The sequence below is a fragment of the Lactuca serriola genome, chromosome 5 (assembly GCF_051521515.1).
Source record: "Lactuca serriola cultivar US96UC23 chromosome 5, Lser_US96UC23_V15, whole genome shotgun sequence".
Classification (NCBI taxonomy): domain Eukaryota; kingdom Viridiplantae; phylum Streptophyta; class Magnoliopsida; order Asterales; family Asteraceae; genus Lactuca; species Lactuca serriola.
In genome coordinates this window covers 264,016,366-264,034,694 of record NC_136412.1, presented here as the reverse complement: position 1 = coordinate 264,034,694, position 18,329 = coordinate 264,016,366, and the positions used below count along the sequence as shown (strand labels likewise).

The following is an 18,329-nucleotide window of genomic DNA, read 5'->3' as shown; positions in this document are numbered from 1 at the left end:
TATTTGGGCTGCATACTGCTAAGTCAAAACTTAGAAAAATCATAACTTCCTCATACGAAGTCAGATTTGGGCGTTCCTTTTATGCACGCTCTCGGTTTAACGAAATCTACGACTTTCGTTTCGATCGCTAAGGCTAAATATCGCTCTATCTTAAATTCATATTTTACGTCACTCGACGTCGTGCCGGTTCTGTCGCGAAACTTCGACAGGTCATAACTTCTTCGTTATAACTCGGATTTTGGCATTCCTTATATCTCCGGAATCCTTGTTTCAACCACTACAACTTTATAAAAAGATATCGGGCTTATCTCACACTTAAATTTTGACGCTTATTTTATTCTTAATTCATTAAATAAGAAAATAAACACATAAATCACATAATTCACATAATTCACAAATAATACATTTTATTATTTCAAATTGGGGTTACAATGGTTAACCTAGACTATTACATTGCTAAAATGGCAAGCCAAGAAACACGGGCGTTACAGATCGCGAAACCCTAAACCCTTTGAGTTGAGACTCGAATCAGTGAGTCGGGTGGTGACTCAGCGAGTTGGACAGGTCAGGACTTGGAACTAGTTGGACTCGGCGAGTCGGGTCGCGAATAAGAAAGACCCTGAGCTTATGAACTCGACAAGTCTTTAGGAAGACTCAGCGAGTAAGGTTGACCTGGAAGGTTGACTTTAACCAGAGTTGACTTAGTTGACTGTCAGATTAAGTGTTATATGTATATTGATAGCTCGGAGAGCTAGAGGAGCAGCGGTTCAGGGGATTGTCGGGTAGCAGCCAGAGGTTTATCAGCAGGGCTCAGCAGTTCAGGTGAGTCTCCTTCCAGTAGGAATGGGTCTAAGGCCACAATGCCGGCCCGTTTAGCTAGCAGTAGTTTTCGGATGTTGATCTGATATAGTAGTTAGTATGTTTGATGCCTTCGTGGCTCAGACAGGATTTATGTGTTATGTGTTCCGGGCTACGGCCCGAAGTAGTATGCAGTATACGTGTGTTCATGCTAGTTGATATGTTTATGTTATGTTCTGTTCAGTTAGCCCGGACTTCGGTCCTATGCAGGGGACAAGGTCCCAGTTAGTCCGGACTTCGGTCCGATGCAGGGGGCAAGGCCCCAGTTAGCCCGGACTTCGGTCCGATGCAGGGGACAAGGTCCCAGTTAGTCCGGACTTCGGTCCGATGCAGGGGGCAAGGCCCCAGTTAGCCCGGACTTCGGTCCGATGTAGGGGACAAGGTCCCAGTTAGTCCGGACTTCGGTCCGATGCAGGGGACAAGGTCCCAGTCAGTTAGCCCGGACTTCGGTCCGATGCAGGGGACAAGGTCCCAGTTAGTCCGGACTTCGGTCCAATGCAGGGGACAAGGTCCCAGTCAGTTAGCCCGTACTTCAGTCTGATGCAGGGGACAAGGTCCCAGTTAGTCCGGACTTCGGTCCGATGCAGGGGACAAGGTCCCAGTCAGTTAGCCCGGACTTCGGTCCGATGCAGGGGACAAGGTCCCAGTTAGTCCGGACTTCGGTCCGATGCAGGGGACAAGGTCCCAGTCAGTTAGCCCGGACTTCGGTCCGATGCAGGGGACAAGGTCCCAGTTAGTCCGGACTTCGGTCCGATGCAGGGGACAAGGTCCCAGTCAGTTTCCGGACTTCGGTCCGATGCAGGGGGCAAGGCCCCAGTTAGTCCGGACTTCGGTCTGATGCAGTGGGCAAGGCCCAATATGTGCTTTATATGTTTTTGTGTGGTATGTGGTAGATTGGGGGAGCTCACTAAGCTTCGTGCTTACGGTTTTCAGTTTTGGTTTCAGGTACTCGGTTTTCAAAAGAGGAGCTCGGGAAGATTGCAGAGCACACACCATAGTCAGTTAGCCTGGGAATGTTTGACTCTGATAATGATATTATGTTTTGAATTTAATACTCAAAAGTTATGTTTGACTTATGATACGTTGTTATAAATCTATTTTTTAGTAATGTTTAAAAGAAATTTTTAGTCATGATTTTTGGGTCGTTACAAGTTGGTATCAGAGCCTTGGTTTGAGGGATTCGGGCGCACTCCTGAGTGTGTTTGAACTCAAACTAAGGAAGTGGTATATAGTTTTCAAAAGAAAAATCGTAGTTACAAAAGAATTTTGAGAAAAGAAAACAATTTTTAGAAAAAGCAAAAAGAGTTTTGAAAAGAGAAAAGGGTGTGGTGCATGCAATCAGCCGAGCTCAAGTAAGTACTCCCAATTTACCCATACAAGTTATATTATGATTATCAGTATCGGTTTCAGTTTCAGTTTCAGTTTCAGCTTCAGTAGAACAACATGCTAGAATAGGACTAAGGATCTAGGGTGATGCCTTATGTGCCTGCTTTATGTGTTTCAGCTTGATAAGAATTGCATGCTAGTATTAAGTAGACAGTAGTAGGATAGCCTGTGTAGGTTATGCCTGATAGCATGAGCTTAGCATTGTATGCTAGTGCAGTTTTTCGTTATGAGGATAGATTTGCTTGAGTATGTTTCCTTTATCCGAATGTTGCTTGCTTTGTGCTGTGTGGGACTCTGAGTGATGGGAGTTAGCCATTAGGTGAATACATCACATCACATGTGATCAGGGTTGAATAATCTCAGAGTGCTGGATTTGGCCCTACTGCGCAGCTCTTGTCTGAGTCCAACCGTCGTAGGGACGAGTCTTTTACTTGAAGGATTATCTGAGCCTCGTCACATGTGATGGTATTCAGGTGGTGACTAATTGGCATTACTGGGAGGCCTTCAGCAGCTGATGACTGTTTGGGTAGAGTCAGAGGTTCCCTAGGGCAAGCCTAGGATGAGAGTAGCAAAGATCAGTTGAAGAATAAAGGGGACTTGGTGGAGTTGAGGTAACTCTTGAGGAAAGTACGGATAGATGTGGAAGGTAGTAGGGGCCCATACTACTGAAAGCAGAGGATCCGTATTCGATTCAAGAGGGGCCGAGGCAAAATCAAGGAACTAGTAGAGTATGCGAGAAATTCCTCAGCAGTAGTATGTAAATTGATCAGGATTTTGTTATATTTTCAGCATGGTGACGTTGCGCGAGATACCAGTTAGCAGTTCAGGTGTCGAGGAGGGGTCTGGCTCGGGCTTCAGAGCCGGGCAGCTTGATGATCAGATGAGGGATTTCATTTCCGCAGAGATTACGCGCAACATCATTGATCAGACTCCAGTGATTTTCGGTTCGGTTAGAGAGGCCATTGTGGAGCTCATGGACAGTCATCTTGAGGCCTTTAAGGCCGGGTTAGTTTCAGGACAGATTGGGGCTCGTCTAGGTCCCGAATCTTATGGAGTTCAGGGATCCATCAGGGAGGGAGATCCCATTTCTAGTTCCTGCCATCAGGGGGCAGGGGTGAGTGGGGAATTCTGTCTCCAAGAGAGACCATTGCATGATTGGATAGTTGAGGAAGTTTCACGAGCCATTCGCGAGGATCTGCCCGACATGGTCGTGAGGATCACTGATAGATTGATAGCGAGGCTTCAGGATCAGACATCTGTTGTTTAGTTAGCAGGCGTTGCCGTTGGGGTAACGCAGGAGCGAGAGTCGGGCAGGGAGTCAGAAGGGAAAAGGAAAATTGATGAGACTCAGGTAGCCACAGGTTCGGGTAAGAGGCCCAAGGGTCCAGATTTGAGGACGAGGAACTATCAGAGCCGCAGTCGATGCGTGAAGTGCGGAAGGACGCACATGGGTGTGTGTAGGCGTAGAAGTGGTGGCGATGTTGGGTGTTTCAAGTGCGGCCAGATTGGTCATTTTAGTAGAGACTGTGTTGTTACCATCGCCCAGGGGCTTGATCCGTTATGTTTCCATTGCAGTCAGAGGGGCCACAAGAAGGCCCACTGTCCGAGTTTGTATCCAGCAGGGCAGGTGCCAGCTCCTGCCCTTGGGACTTCGAGTACTGCCAGCAGTTGTCGAGGCCGGGCAAGGGTGCCTACGGCTCAGAGCTGAGTTTTCCGGTAGATTTCAGCAGGGATTCGAGCAGCACTGGGTAATGAAGGTACGTAACTTTTGTTTTTCTGTCAGCTTATGTCATGATTATATTGTTATGGTTCTGCATCAAATTGTGGTATAAGTGTTGTGTTATAGTGTGGCTTGCTTGTGATTATGTTATATGCCATTTGCATACCTCGGATAATTGGTTGGTAGTTAGGGGATGTGCTCTTATGGAGAAGGTTTCGGAGGATGCAGTAACTGTAGCATGGTTGAGAGAGATTTGGTTCGTTTCACTAGTTCGGAGTGGTTAGTGATTGGGATGGATTGGTTAAATTCCTACCTGGCAGGCTTGGGTTCCCTAGTAGATGTTCCGGAATGGTAGTGAAGATCAGGATCTCTTTTGAGTGTGAAGCAGCAAGGGGTAAGCAGGATCGAAGTGGGGGAGAACCCTCCGAGTATTCATGGATAAGAGACACGTAGACCCAGAATGAGTGCGCAACCTCCGAGAAGAAATGGTAGTAGCACAGTGATGGATGGATTGAGAAGTTCAGAATTGGGAGTTCAAGAACTTTTCCCAGCAGCTAGTTCATGTGATCGAGATGGTTAGAAGCTGGTTGGGAATCCAGGAATGGAGGACCACCTGTCGGACGCATGAGAGTCGGAATGAGGATCCTGAGAACGGGTATCAAGAGATGTTTTCGTATTAGTAGCCAGTGTTTGAGGCGGCATGCAGGTTGCGTAGATTCGGGAGTTGGGAGGTTGGAAACTTCCCAACAATAACTTCTTGTATCCGGACTAATAGACGGTTGGTTTGGGAACCAAGCCGAAGAATTCCTCGACGAAGCGCTAAGTATATCAAGGATATAAGATGTCGAGGATGATGCAGAATTCAAAGACTGAGGGCTGGTTTGAGAAATCGGGATGAGGAATCACTAGCGGAACTAGGGATAGTCAGGATGTCCTCGGGATAGAGTAGTAGTAGTGGTGTTGTAAGTCTGCGGGGGTAGCCGTAGCATTCACTAGTAGCCATATAGTACTAGAGAGTTGTAAGTCCGCGAGCGTAGTCGCAGCCTTTATCAGATTGGTAGGTGGCATGAGCGCGTGTTGGACGCGGAAAAGTAGTAGTACCCACCAGTTCTAGTGCAGCAGTGAGGATATGGGAATCCACGGGTTAGATTTCGGATTTCCCAAATGGTTCAGTGATGGCTAAGTCAGCAATTTTGGCTATAGAACGTTGCATCAGTTATGAGATCAGAGTAGTAGTGGACCGTTGGGGTTCGGGTATGTTAAGGGCTACCGTCAGTCTGGGAGCCATCATGATGTTAGTCGTGGAATTGATGATGTCAGGATGTGACGTATGGACCCGATCGGTTGGATCGGAAGATTGTTAGAGCCGCAGTGACAGGATAACTAGTGAAAACTAGCTCCAGAGAAAGATTTTGTTCAGAAGTCGTAGAAGCGACTAGGTGAGGAGTCCCTTGACTCCACAGTTGGGTTGGAGTTCAATATTTCAGGCAGCTCAGTGTTTCAGCCAGTTCAGTGTTTCAGGTAGCTCAGCGTTTCAAGCAGTTTAGTGTTTCAGGCATGTTCATTATTGCAGGCAGTTCAGTGCTTGGAAGGTTCAGGGTTTTGGGTCAGTAGTGTATTTGTGTTGGAATGCAAGTGCTGACGGTATAGTTGGTTGATTTGGAAATGGCAAGTCCCTCTCAGCAGGATCAGTCGAGCCTTCTGCCGAGTATAAGTGATCTGTAGGGATGGCTAGGCAGGTAGCTTTTCCTTCAGGAGGGAAGGCTCGAGTAAGTAGGAGATGAGTATTAGGTGGGATAAAAGCAAGTTGGTTCCAGCAGCATCGTTTCTGTATGAGCGGCAGAATGGATAGAACAGTTATAGATAGTCGAAGTATCTTCAGGAGTCGCTGGAAGAGACTAGGAGTTTGCGATGGAGTGTAGTGACCGGTGGGAGTCCGGTAACTCAGATATCGGGAGATTGGTTAGACCAGAATAGTCTCAGTTCATCCGGTAGGCGGATGGGAGGCAGCAGGATTTTCAGTCGGAGGATGTAACGTTGAGGAAATTATGGAAAAGAGAAGGATCCAGTATGTTCCATTGGTAATGATCGGCATGGTGAGTGGCTGGAGTGTCGGACAAAAGAGTGTTAGATTTTCCAGACAGAGAGTTGGAGGCAGTTCGCAGGCAGTTGATCATAGCAAACTTCAAGGACGAAGTTTAGTTTAAGTGGGGGAGAGTTGTAACACCCCAAAATTTGGAAAGCCAAGAAAAGAAAGAAAACCTCAAGTTTAGGGGAGACTCGGCGAGTCCATGGAGGGACTCGGCGAGTCCGAGCGGGATCCCGGTTGATGTGTTAGCGACCGACTCGACGAGTCGGCCAAGGAGACTCGACGAGTTGGGTCTGAATGAGGAAAACCCTAAATCCGAGACTTGGAGCCTATTTAAGCGTCTCATTCTCCTTCCTAGGGTTCCTTTACTGCCTCTTTACCTCAGAACACCAAACCCTAGCCGCCATATCCGTTTTTGAGCTAGATCTTGCCTTGAAGAGTGCACTAAAGCTTGGAGGAGGAAGAAAGACCTTGGAGGTGCAAGAAGGGACTGTAGATCTGGGATTGAGGAGTCATTTCAGACCAATTGGAGGTAATAAGCTGTTGCTTGGACTCCCTTTGCATCTAGATCTATTCTTATGTGTGAGTTTTGGTCATTATTGGTATGATATGTAACCAATTCGAGTTGGAGGTTCAGATCTGAGGTTGCTACCTCAGATCCATGTTTGTTTTGGTCTTGAATCCCCTAAAGTATCAGCCCTTGGTATGTTGAAGAGGCATGTTTGCCATAAACCCTAGTTTAGTGTGTTTTGAGCATAGATCTCTCAATCTACACGTAAAGTTTGCCACTTTACGTGGGGAATAGGCCCTAGAAGTATAGATCTATGAGTTGGAAGCTCTGTTTGGCTCGAAAAGCCACTGCATGGATTAAGGACTGGATAGACTCGGCGAGTCCTTCGAGTGGACTCGGCGAGTAGCTTGAAGATGAGGAGGAACTCGACGAGTAGGATGAACAGCTCGTCGAGTCGGATGAAGTTAGGCATGGACTCGGCGAGTTGGATGAACAACTCGACGAGTTGGTTGAAGATTGTCTAGGACTCAGCGAGTCTGTTCTTAGACTCGGCGAGTCAGATCGCGAAACCCTAAACCCTTTGAGTTGAGACTCGAATCAGTGAGTCGGGTGGTGACTCAGCGAGTTGGACAGGTCAGGACTTGGAACTAGTTGGACTCGGCGAGTCATGGACTGACTTGGCGAGTCGGGTCGCGAATAAGAAAGACCCTGAGCTTATGAACTCGGCGAGTCTTTAGGAAGACTCGGCGAGTAAGGTTGACCTGGAAGGTTGACTTTAACCAGAGTTGACTTAGTTGACTGTCAGATTAAGTGTTATATGTATATTGATAGCTCGGAGAGCTAGAGGAGCAGCGGTTCAGGGGATTGTCGAGTAGCAGCCAGAGGTTTATCAGCAGGGCTCAGCAGTTCAGGTGAGTCTCCTTCCAGTAGGAATGGGTCTAAGGCCACAATGCCGGCCCGTTTAGCTAGCAGTAGTTTTCGGATGTTGATCTGATATAGTAGTTAGTATGTTTGATGCCTTCGTGGCTCATACAGGATTTATGTGTTATGTGTTCCGGGCTACGGCCCGAAGTAGTATGCAGTATACGTGTGTTCATGCTAGTTGATATGTTTATGTTATGTTATGTTTAGTTAGCCCGTACTTCGGTCTGATGCAGGGGACAAGGTCCCAGTTAGTCCGGACTTCGGTCCGATGCAGGGGGCAAGGCCCCAGTTAGCCCGGACTTCGGTCTGATGCAGGGGACAAGGTCCCAGTTAGTCAGGACTTCGGTCCGATGCAGGGGGCAAGGCCCCAGTTAGCCCGGACTTCGGTCCGATGCAGGGGGCAAGGTCCCAGTTAGTCCGGACTTCGGTCCGATGCAGGGGACAAGGTCCCAGTTAGTCCGGACTTCGGTCCGATGCATGGGACAAGGTCCCAGTCAGTTAGCCCGGACTTCGGTCCGATGCAGGGGACAAGGTCCCAGTTAGTCCGGACTTCGGTCCGATGCAGGGGACAAGGTCCCAATCAGTTAGCCCGGACTTCGGTCCGATGCAGGGGACAAGGTCCCAGTTAGTCCGGACTTCGGTCCGATGCAGGGGACAAGGTCCCAGTCAGTTAGCCCGGACTTCGGTCCGATGCAGGGGACAAGGTCCCAGTTAGTCCGGACTTCGGTCCGATGCAGGGGACAAGGTCCCAGTCAGTTTCTGGACTTCGGTCCGATGCAGGGGGCAAGGCCCCAGTTAGTCCGGACTTCGGTCTGATGCAGTGGGCAAGGCCCAATATGTGCTTTATATGTTTTTGTGTGGTATGTGGTAGATTGGGGGAGCTCACTAAGCTTCGTGCTTACGGTTTTCAGTTTTGGTTTCAGGTACTCGGTTTTCAAAAGAGGAGCTCGGGAAGATTGCAGAGCACACACCATAGTCAGTTAGCCTGGGAATGTTTGACTCTGATAATGATATTATGTTTTGAATTTAATACTCAAAAGTTATGTTTGACTTATGATACGTTGTTATAAATCTATTTTTTAGTAATGTTTAAAAGAAATTTTTAGTCATGATTTTTGGGTCGTTACACCACCATAACTTGTTCTGTGTAAAATAGTAATTAATCGGAATAAGAACCAGACTCGGGAAAAATCATAAATATTTTTGTGCAAGAGTGTGACAAAGAAAGAAATAAAGCAAATTAAATAGTTGGGATTCGGTGATGTCAAATAAAATTGACATGAAATTCAGATGGATCCCAGGCAACGATCTCTTCCCTTTGAGTCAAGAAAGACTCGGAAGTGCTTGTGTGACATCCCGTTGAATTACGATCATCTATTTATTAAGAAATAGTGAACGGCTTCTTTTAAGTAGGATGAAAGGGTGGCTTGAGCTTCAATCAAATTCCAAAACTCAACATAAGTTTGAAGATTTGAAAGAAGTACTTGTTTGACAAATGTATCCATAAGAACAAGTATGTTTTGGATATTCTGTAAGTAGCTGGATATGAACGAGATCTCAAGAAAAATAAAAATCTAGATCTTTTAGGAAGAAACGTCTTAGGTTGAGAACATTTCATTAAGATCATATAAATGTAAAAAATGAGATTTCATATGATAATTGTACTAACCAATAAGGTTTAAATCATCAATTCATTGGTGAAAATTCTAGAACATTTAATTGTTCACCGTCAATTCAGAAATGGTTTCGGATTTTGGGTTTCACACAAATTGTGGTAATAACGATTTTAAGATCATCAACACAAATGTTGTGTAACCATAAACCTTAGTGGTAATTGTTGAGAGTCTCAAGGATTACATTTATGAATGTGAAGTTGATGGAGAAATAGGAGGTTGGTTCCAAAGGAGAAAGTGTACCTCTGTTATAAATTAGTGACAAAGCAGTCAACTCTTAACTCAGTGTGAGAAGATTAAGGTAGCTCATGACTTATGTGATTTTTCAGCCTGATTAGGAAGAAACGATAGTAATGAAAGTTTCGTTAAGGCTTCAAACATAGAGTCTCAGAGGCTTAGGACAACATGCGGTAGCATGCTTGTAGGGACACTTAGCTAGTACATAGATTCAGAATTATACATGCCCCATCGTTCTGAATTGTGGTAACAAGAATTTGTACCTGAATCATGAACGTATTCTGAAAATAACAGACAAATAATTAAAGAAAAATATTTTTTTAATATTTGGATTTTCTAAAAAAAGATAAAACATAAATAAAGAAAATATTTTTGTGAGTTTTGATTTTTCTAAAAACCAAAAAATAAAGATAAAATACTAAATAAAATAAATTCAGAAGCACAAATGAACAGTAACTTCCGAAACATTTTGAAGCTCGGAATAAATTGGAAGACCCATAATGTACAAAGTATACAGAAGCATTCTGAAACCCTGATGAATAATAGAATCCGAACCATTCGGAAGCTCGGAACATGAACAATAAATTCCGATTATGAATGGGATTTCGAAACTGAGTTAGCTTCTATCATTCCAATCCCTTGTAAGATATGATTGAACGTAGCTTCAGGTAAGGCTTTTGTGAAAATATCAGCCAACTGATCAAAGGATCTAACAAAATGTACTTCAACATTTCCATCCTCAATGTGATCCTTCATATAATGATATCACAGCGGTATGTGTTTCGTCTTTGAGTGTTGCATTGGATTATGGCAGATGCTGATTGCACTTTCTGAATCACAATATAATGGAATCCTCTTCATGTTGCCAACTAACAAGTTTGCCATCCAAAAACTGATATCACCTAGAAGGGCTTTTGCGATCGAGCCCACATCCACCAAGATCAACATCGGGATATGTTTGCACAAAGAAACCAAAGTTAGAAGGATACCAAATTCCGAGAGAGGTGGTTCTTTTGAGATATCGAAATACGTTTTTGACAGCAATCATATAAGGTTCACATGGATTCGCCTGAAACCTAGAACAATAACAAGCATCAAACATTATATCCGGACGACTCGATGCTAGATACATTAAAGACCCAATCATATGTTGATATAGAGTGATATATGTTTCCGGATTATCCAAGGATGGTGTAAGCTTCGTTCCGACGCCATTAGAACCTTGACCTTTGAATCTCCTACCATACTGAATTTCGCTAGCAAGGTCTTCGTGTAAGCTTTTTGGTTGATGAATATCCCCTCTGAACTCTGTCTAATGTTTAAACCAAAGAAAAAGTTAATAGGACCCATTGAACTCAATTCAAGTTTAGTTTCCATCAGTTTTCAGAATTCAACAATTAATTTAGGATTAGTGGATCCAAAAACGATGTCATCAATATAAATCAAAACGATCATCAAATGGTCACCATCTTTCTTACGAAAGAAGGTTGGGTCAACCGAACCTTGTTTAAATTTTGATTGTTTCAGAAAACGAGTGGGTTTCATACCATGCCCTTGGAGCTTGTTTCAAACCATACATAACCTTATCCAGAACATAGCAATGATTTGGATACTTTTCATTTATGAAATCTAGGGTGGTTGTTCCACATAGACTATTTCCTCAAGTTCACCGTTCAGAAATGCACACTTCACATCCATTTGATAAATTTCAAAGTTTTTGTGAGCGGCATATGCAAGGAAAATCCAAACAGATTCTAGCCTTGAAACTGGTACAAACATCTCTTCATAGTCTATACCTTCCTCTTGGCAGTATCCTTTCACAACGAATCATGCCTTATTGCGAATCACATTGCCTTCATTATCATATTTATTCCGGAACAGCCATTCCATTACGACGACTGAAGCATCCTTTGGAGTGGGAACTAGTCTCCAAAATTTGTTTCTCTCAAATTCATTTAGTTCTTCCTGCATAGCTTGCACCCAATCAACATGATCGAGAGCAATCTTTACAATTTTAGGCTCAATTTTAGAGATGAGCGTATTAAACATGCAATATTCCATTTTTGAAAATAATGAAGTTTGATTCGTTTTTTGTTGTGCCCTTATAAGAACTCCTGAGGATGCTTCTCCAATCACTTGAGATTTTGGATGACCTTTAGTCCATTTTATCATTGGTGGATAACATGGATCATAGGGTGGATCGACTTCAGCAAAAAGTTCCTCATATTACGATTGCACATCATAATCATTATTTTCATGCTCCCCCTGGAAGTTTGCATGTGTGTCTTCATTTGGAATCGGATTCTCCCCCTGGATTGGAACATCGGGATTTAAGGTTGAAGAGGAGCTCTCCCTCTGGAATGGAGGATCAAAAGGTGCTGATTGAGATGGTAGATCAGAAGCTTTCGAAATTGGTGTCTCCTGAGAGGTTTTGATGTTTTTAGCAGTGTCATCATCAATTTTGTCTAACTCATCCCCATGATTGTCCTTTGCATTTGATTCAGAAGAGATAGCTTTTTCAGGCTCATCAAACATATTTAGAAATTCCTCATACATATTTGAAAGAGGAATTGTCATAGGACTCATTGAAGGAAAGATCTCCTCAGATTGACAATCCGCTTTCTAAAACTTTTTCATATAGTTATCATCAAAAGTTACATAATAGGTTCTTCAATCTTTCTTGATTTCTTGTTTAGAACCCTATATGATTTCGAAGCTAATGAATAACCTAGAAAAATGCCCTCATCAGCTGTCACATCGAATTTTCTCGTTTGTTCTTTAGAACTGAAAATGAACCTGTAGTTGTAATTAATCGAGTATATGAAACTAGATCAGAGTGTGAGATTAATTATGAACACACGATGTAAATATGATATGTATGGCTCAATTACGCTTTAACATGATACAGAGAGAATATAGAAAGTACAAGTCAAAGACTCCAAAAACTACTCTAACTCTAGTACCCATCCCATATTTATAGGGATAACAAAAGCGTACAAAAAATATGAGAGACTAAAACATTACAGTTTAGAAACATACAATGCCCTTATACAAAACATACAAACAAACTTTCGACACAAAGAATGACCTAGACAGACTGCGACACCTCACATCTACTTTCAAACTCAACATTCTCCCCCTTTATGAGAAGTGTCGAATCTAATTCATCGGTATCTGAGCTTCTTGATCTATCACCCTTCAAATTTCTACATACCAGTTTACCACCTTGCAAATTTCAGCTTTGTCACCTTCATTGTTCTTTGCATAACTATTCATTCAAACAATAAGGTTTGTATTATGAGGTGTGGTATATCTTTCAACATCACAAACTTGTAATAGAAACCATGTAATCTTCCACTTCTTGTTCTTTCCAACAAACACAATTCCAAGAGGCTTCAAACAAATCTTCCCATCTTCATAGCTCTTCAAACTAGCTTGACTTTTCAACATAGATTGGGGCACTATGATCTGTTTACCGATCGCCAAGGCTAATTCAACATCAGTTAAAGCAAGATACTCATAGTAATTGTCTATAAACAACTTGATGTGAGCAAATCCGATTAAGAAATCTTCTTTTCTTGTTAACTGAAGCTTTAAGACATCAGTTCCCTTCAAAATTCTTGCAACACAAATCAGATCATGAATATTCATCGAAGGGAAGTCAGCCACTGAAAAATCAAATGCCACATTATTTGCTCTAACAACATGAAAGAAATAATTCTATAACTCACCCTCGAACAAAACATCTTTGGAAATGTTGAGAACTCCAATTATCTTGACCAATGACCAAATCTCCTCTTCTCTTTTTCAAATAACTACATGGAATCGAATCTCAATTCATTTATATTCTTCTTTATCTTCGAACTTATCAGCGATCTGATATTCAACAGCCATGAACATCATCTTGTTGATTGCAAAATCCAACATATTCAAATCAGTATTTTCTGTGGCATAACTCTTCTTCGGAGTTTTCTCAAAATCATGCATTTCCCCATCTAAAACCAGGGCTTCAATGTTTTCATAGCAATAATGTTTCAAAGGATCACCCTTTTCAAGACTAGGAGGGTCATTAGCTCTTCGACGTAGAATGCTTTGTATATGTCTTTGATTTTCCATTTCTTTTTCAATGGCATCATTTTTCTCTTATGCAGTTGATTCTAAAGAGATACCATTCCCTTTATTTTTCATTTCTTCTGTTGATGGAGGTGGCTTCGACGAACTTGAACCTTAAGCACCAGAACCAACTACAACACCTTTCATTAAGGGCTTTGTTGTTGTTTTTGTTGTCGACAAAATTGGAATAATGGTTTTTGGTAACGAAGTAGATATTTGGGTTGACATAACCTTCCCAAATACTTTTGCATCATATTCATCTTTCCGTGAACCACTTCCTCCCAATGCAACACTCATATTTATGCCATCGCTTACTCCTTCTCCCTCTAGCACCTCAGTGCTACAAGTTGGGGTATCTATTGGCATCAAATTTAACAACTTCGCAAGTGGAGCTAATTCAGCCTTGATTGTGGACTCCAAAGTCATAAAATTCTAAGAAAAAGATTCCGGAGTGAGCAACGAAGATGATGAAGAACTAATCTTTGAAACTAATTCCTTAAGATTGTTCAACGTCACTTCAATTTTGCCAAAACTCTGAACATCAAGTTCAGCCTTCTTATCAACCTTAGGAAGTACCGAATGATACCATTTAACCACATTTGTAATAGTATCGGTGATTATATCCACCTTGGTGTGGAAAGAAGAATAATCGTGAGTAAGAGCTGCAACTTCCTTCGCCATATCAACCCTCAGTTCCTCAATCTTCAGGTTAACATCTTCACGAACCTTTTTAACATCTTGAACAAACAAAATAAGCCTTTATTTTGCCACTGCTTTCATTTCCTTAAGCTCATGATTGAAAGATGAAGACTGAGCCTTTACACATGACTCATTGTTCTTGTCCATTTGATCCAATTCATTTCTCAGACGAAGCTCTTGAGCCTTGAGCATTACGTCCACTTCAATCCCAGACACATAATTTTGAACCCCTGCATCAATAAAGAGTTAAGCTTCATATTGAGAATCTTGAATTGTTTCCCTGACATTAACATATGATCAAGAATGTTCTCATCCTCTGTATCAAATTGGATTTCGGCAAAAGATCCCATAAACTCACCATCTTTTGTAGTATCATCCTATTGAACAGATTTATGACCTTCCGTAGATTGTGATGGAAATAAAGAAGTGATGGAATGATTTATGACGTTATCAAAGGTTGGTGAATGTGTGGAATGTGGCAATGTGGTGGAAATGGTGGAATGGAATCGTGGTAGAGAAGTATTGGTATTAATGGTAGATGTTTCGAACGAATATGAAATTATTATAATAAAAGTACCTCGGGCTTCGTTGGTCGACACTCCATCACCCATGTTGACATTTGCGTCAGTGTTAGATATGTTTCGAAGGATCACCCTAAAGTCTGAACCACCTTAGAGACTGATTCGATATGCGAAACTTTGGGTGGTGTGACAATAGTCTTCTTAGGAGTGGATACTTTCAAAGGATCACCTTGATTAGTTGTTGTGTCCACATTAGATGTTTTCACAGAGCCACCAGGACCTCCGGTCTCCTCGAAATTCGACTTGAGTGGAGATCCCCTCGAAGGTAATGGAAAGAACAAATTATCATCCTGTCGTGGAGATGGAGATTTATCAAAATCAGACTCTAGAACTACCTCATCCATAGAATCAATAAGCTTCTTTTTCTTCTTCTGAATATTTGTCATTGTATCCTGAGATCTTCGCTTCTTAGAAGCAGGAGAAACATGAGTTGGAATCTCACGAAAAACAACTCCCTTACGATTGATTTGAGGCTTATGAATCTTCTTTGAGCATGAATCAGGATGTTCAGGTGAATGACGAGGTCTGTGAGCCATTTTATTTAACTTCTTAAGTACCCCAAACTTCGAAGGCATGGTTTCCTTGGCTGGAATAGACGTGTCTTCGAAAATTGGCTTAGAAACGTTCCTTGTAGAAACTTTAACAACTTTCTCAACTGGCTCAGGACTAGGCTTCGAAGGAATAGCCATAAATATCTTCTTAGAGCCTTTGCTCTTCTTCAATGGACCACCAACAGTTTTTCGTAACAACACTCCAGTTTCAATCGATGGATTGATAGTTGTAAGATACGCCACCAAAATTGGATTTGTAGGATCAACTTTTTGAAGCATAGCATCAGAAATGCATGCAATCGATGGAAACTCGGTCGGATTATCCTCCTCCATCTTTGGATGATGATAAAGAGCAAATTCGGCCTTTGGTTCATCATCAGGAACAACAATACCCTCCTTTTCATATGCATACTGCAAGATTAGACTCCAGTAACGAGCACAAGAAATTCCATTCACCACATTCGTGTTACTTATGCTTTTTACAAATTCTTCCGACAATTGTGTCGCATAATCAACCTGGAAATCATAATAAATCCCTGCTACCATGGCATAAATTTCTAATTTTTCCTTATCCAATCCAACGGTCCGACCCATTAGGCATCGAAGAAAAATACCAAACAGAAAATTCCAGATGCAAGGCAAAGAAGATTTCTTGAAATCACTTATCTTTGTTAAATATGGTTGATAACCCATTTAAGCAAACGTCTTCTTGGTTAACATGAAATTCTTCTCAGTAATTAATTGAAAGGTAACCACCTTGATTGTCTTGTTGAACATCGCAGTAGAACCAGTAAGTGACAACCATGTCATCGATACAGAAAAAGATGTCGACATTGTTGTAGACAAACCAAAGTGGTTCAAAGCGACAATGAGCATCTTTAATTATTCAGGATATTGGGTAACATCCAGTTGAACTCGGTAATTAGTGCTTTGAATCTTCATTAAAGGTTAAGAAGTAACACCATCTTGTAACATCCATAAAATTCGAGCCAATTTAAAACTTTTAAAGCATTTAAAATCATTCAGTTATTACAAATTGTTTTCAAAATAGTCTAAACATCAGAGTTCCCAGAATTCATAATCATAAATCGTGGAAGTGTATGGTCACACATTTGCCTTCCCACGCTCATCCGCTGAACGTGAAACAATAATCGATATATGTAAGCTCGAAGGCTTAGTGAGTTACCCCCAAAATACTCATACACATGATAATACACATATAATAACAAACAACATAGTATGGGTCCAATCATCCATAGGGATAGAATACCCCAGACCCCTCAACCATCGGGTTGGAATGCCAACATACTATGAGTCCAATCATCCTCGAGATGGAATACTCTCGGCCCATAACCATTGGGTTGGAATGCCCACACACAATACATATATAACAATTACTTTGGGTCCAATCATCCATCGGGATGGAATACCCTAGGCCCTCAACCATTGGGTTGGAATGCCAACATACTATGGGACCAATCAACCATCGGGTTGGAATACCCTAGGCACTCAACCATCAAGTTAGAATGCCAATATACTATGAGTCCAATCATCCATAATGTTGGAATACTCTCGGCCCACAACCATCGGGTTGGATTGCCCACATACTACGAGTCCAATCATCCGTCGGGATGGAGTACTCTCGGCCCACAACCATCGGGTTGGAATGACGACAACCAATCAAAAATGTGCACCTATATCAGATAATCATATAACGGTCTATAAAGAAAACATACTAGGGTCCACTCATCCTCGAGATGGAATACCCTCAATTAACATAACGAGCATGTGCACATATAACAGATAATCACCTAACAGTATACAGACAATCAGATCAACTATAGGTCTCTAAACATAACCACATCCTATCTACCAGGATACCAATCCAACCGATCACACTAGCATATAACCATTCTATCTACTAGGATACCTATCTAACAGATCATACTAGCATATAACCATCTTATCTACCAGGATACAGATCTAATAGATCATACTAGCATATAACCATCCGGTCTACCAGGATGTCGAGCTAACGTATCATAACAGTAACGATTCCAAAGAACAAATCAAAGGGCCGACCTTGGTTCCTTAGACCCTTGAGTATAGTGAGAATAACTGACCTCGCAATGTCGATCTGAATCGAGGGATCCAATTCCCAAGTCACTATCTCACCAAAAATCTCGAACTATCCAAAATAACGAGTACTAAGTCAACAACCGGAATATCAATCTTGACCAAGGGTCCCACATAGCATACTAGTCCATTTTGCCTTTTCTCTAATTTGGGCCAAGGTACCAAATCCATGATCCAAAAGTCCACATATACAAGGCCCATTAGTGGCCTAATTTTCCAATTGGGCCGAAATCTTTATCGGGCCTTTTCCAAAGGTCTAATCCTCCTATTTTCCTGAGACTCACTAATCCAGAGAGTCCATTAGAGCCCAAACATCAAGGCCCAAACAGATGGCTTAATGCCCAAAGCCCAAAGAAAAGAAGCCCAAAACAGTCGCGTACGTGAGGCGTACTCCTGAGGTACACTCGGCGTACACGAGGCCTCGCATTGACCAAGATACAGGGACACTGACTGAGTACGCGGGGCGTACTGCTCTCTACGTGGGGTGTAACCTCGCAGGTCTTAAAAATTCCAAAAGTGCTTAACGAATTAAGCACTTAAGCTTAAACTTCAGATCCACTGATCAAATGTGCTCTAGAACCGTAAAGAATGAAACTTTAAGACTTTGGTCGGCTGAAAAGGGCTCAAAACATGGTCTTAATCCATTAAGACTTTCTACAAAGAACTAGGGACTAAACTAGCTCAAGGGACCTCATTTTTATGCCTTAAGACCCATTCTAGGGTCTGAAAGGACAGCTCAAATCATCTAAAACGAACCATGCGTTATAATGAGACTTTATGGGACAAAAGAGTGCAAATGAGCTACCAAGGATAGATCTAGAAGAAATAGGAACAAAAGTAACAAATTTATA

At 42.3% G+C, this 18,329-nt stretch overlaps 1 protein-coding gene across 1 annotated transcript; it reads right to left on the bottom strand.

The window, feature by feature from the left end:
* Positions 1-10,296: 10,296 nt before the first annotated feature.
* Positions 10,297-11,459, bottom strand: LOC145050447 (uncharacterized). The gene is made up of 2 exons (XM_078998694.1): positions 11,232-11,459; positions 10,297-10,710 (listed from the first exon to the last, which is right to left on the bottom strand). The coding sequence occupies exons 1-2, from the start codon at positions 11,457-11,459 to the stop codon at positions 10,297-10,299; spliced, it is 642 nt and encodes a 213-aa protein (XP_078854820.1).
* Positions 11,460-18,329: the final 6,870 nt, after the last annotated feature.

Excerpts from the sequence above, each read along its gene's own strand:
- LOC145050447 (XM_078998694.1), bottom strand. The coding sequence starts at position 11,459 with ATGGAATATTGCATGTTTAATACGCTCATCTCTAAAATTGAGCCTAAA. Across the intron at positions 10,711-11,231 it reads GCAATGTGATTCGCAATAAG|ACAGAGTTCAGAGGGGATAT; the intron begins GCATGATTCGTT and ends TTTAAACATTAG.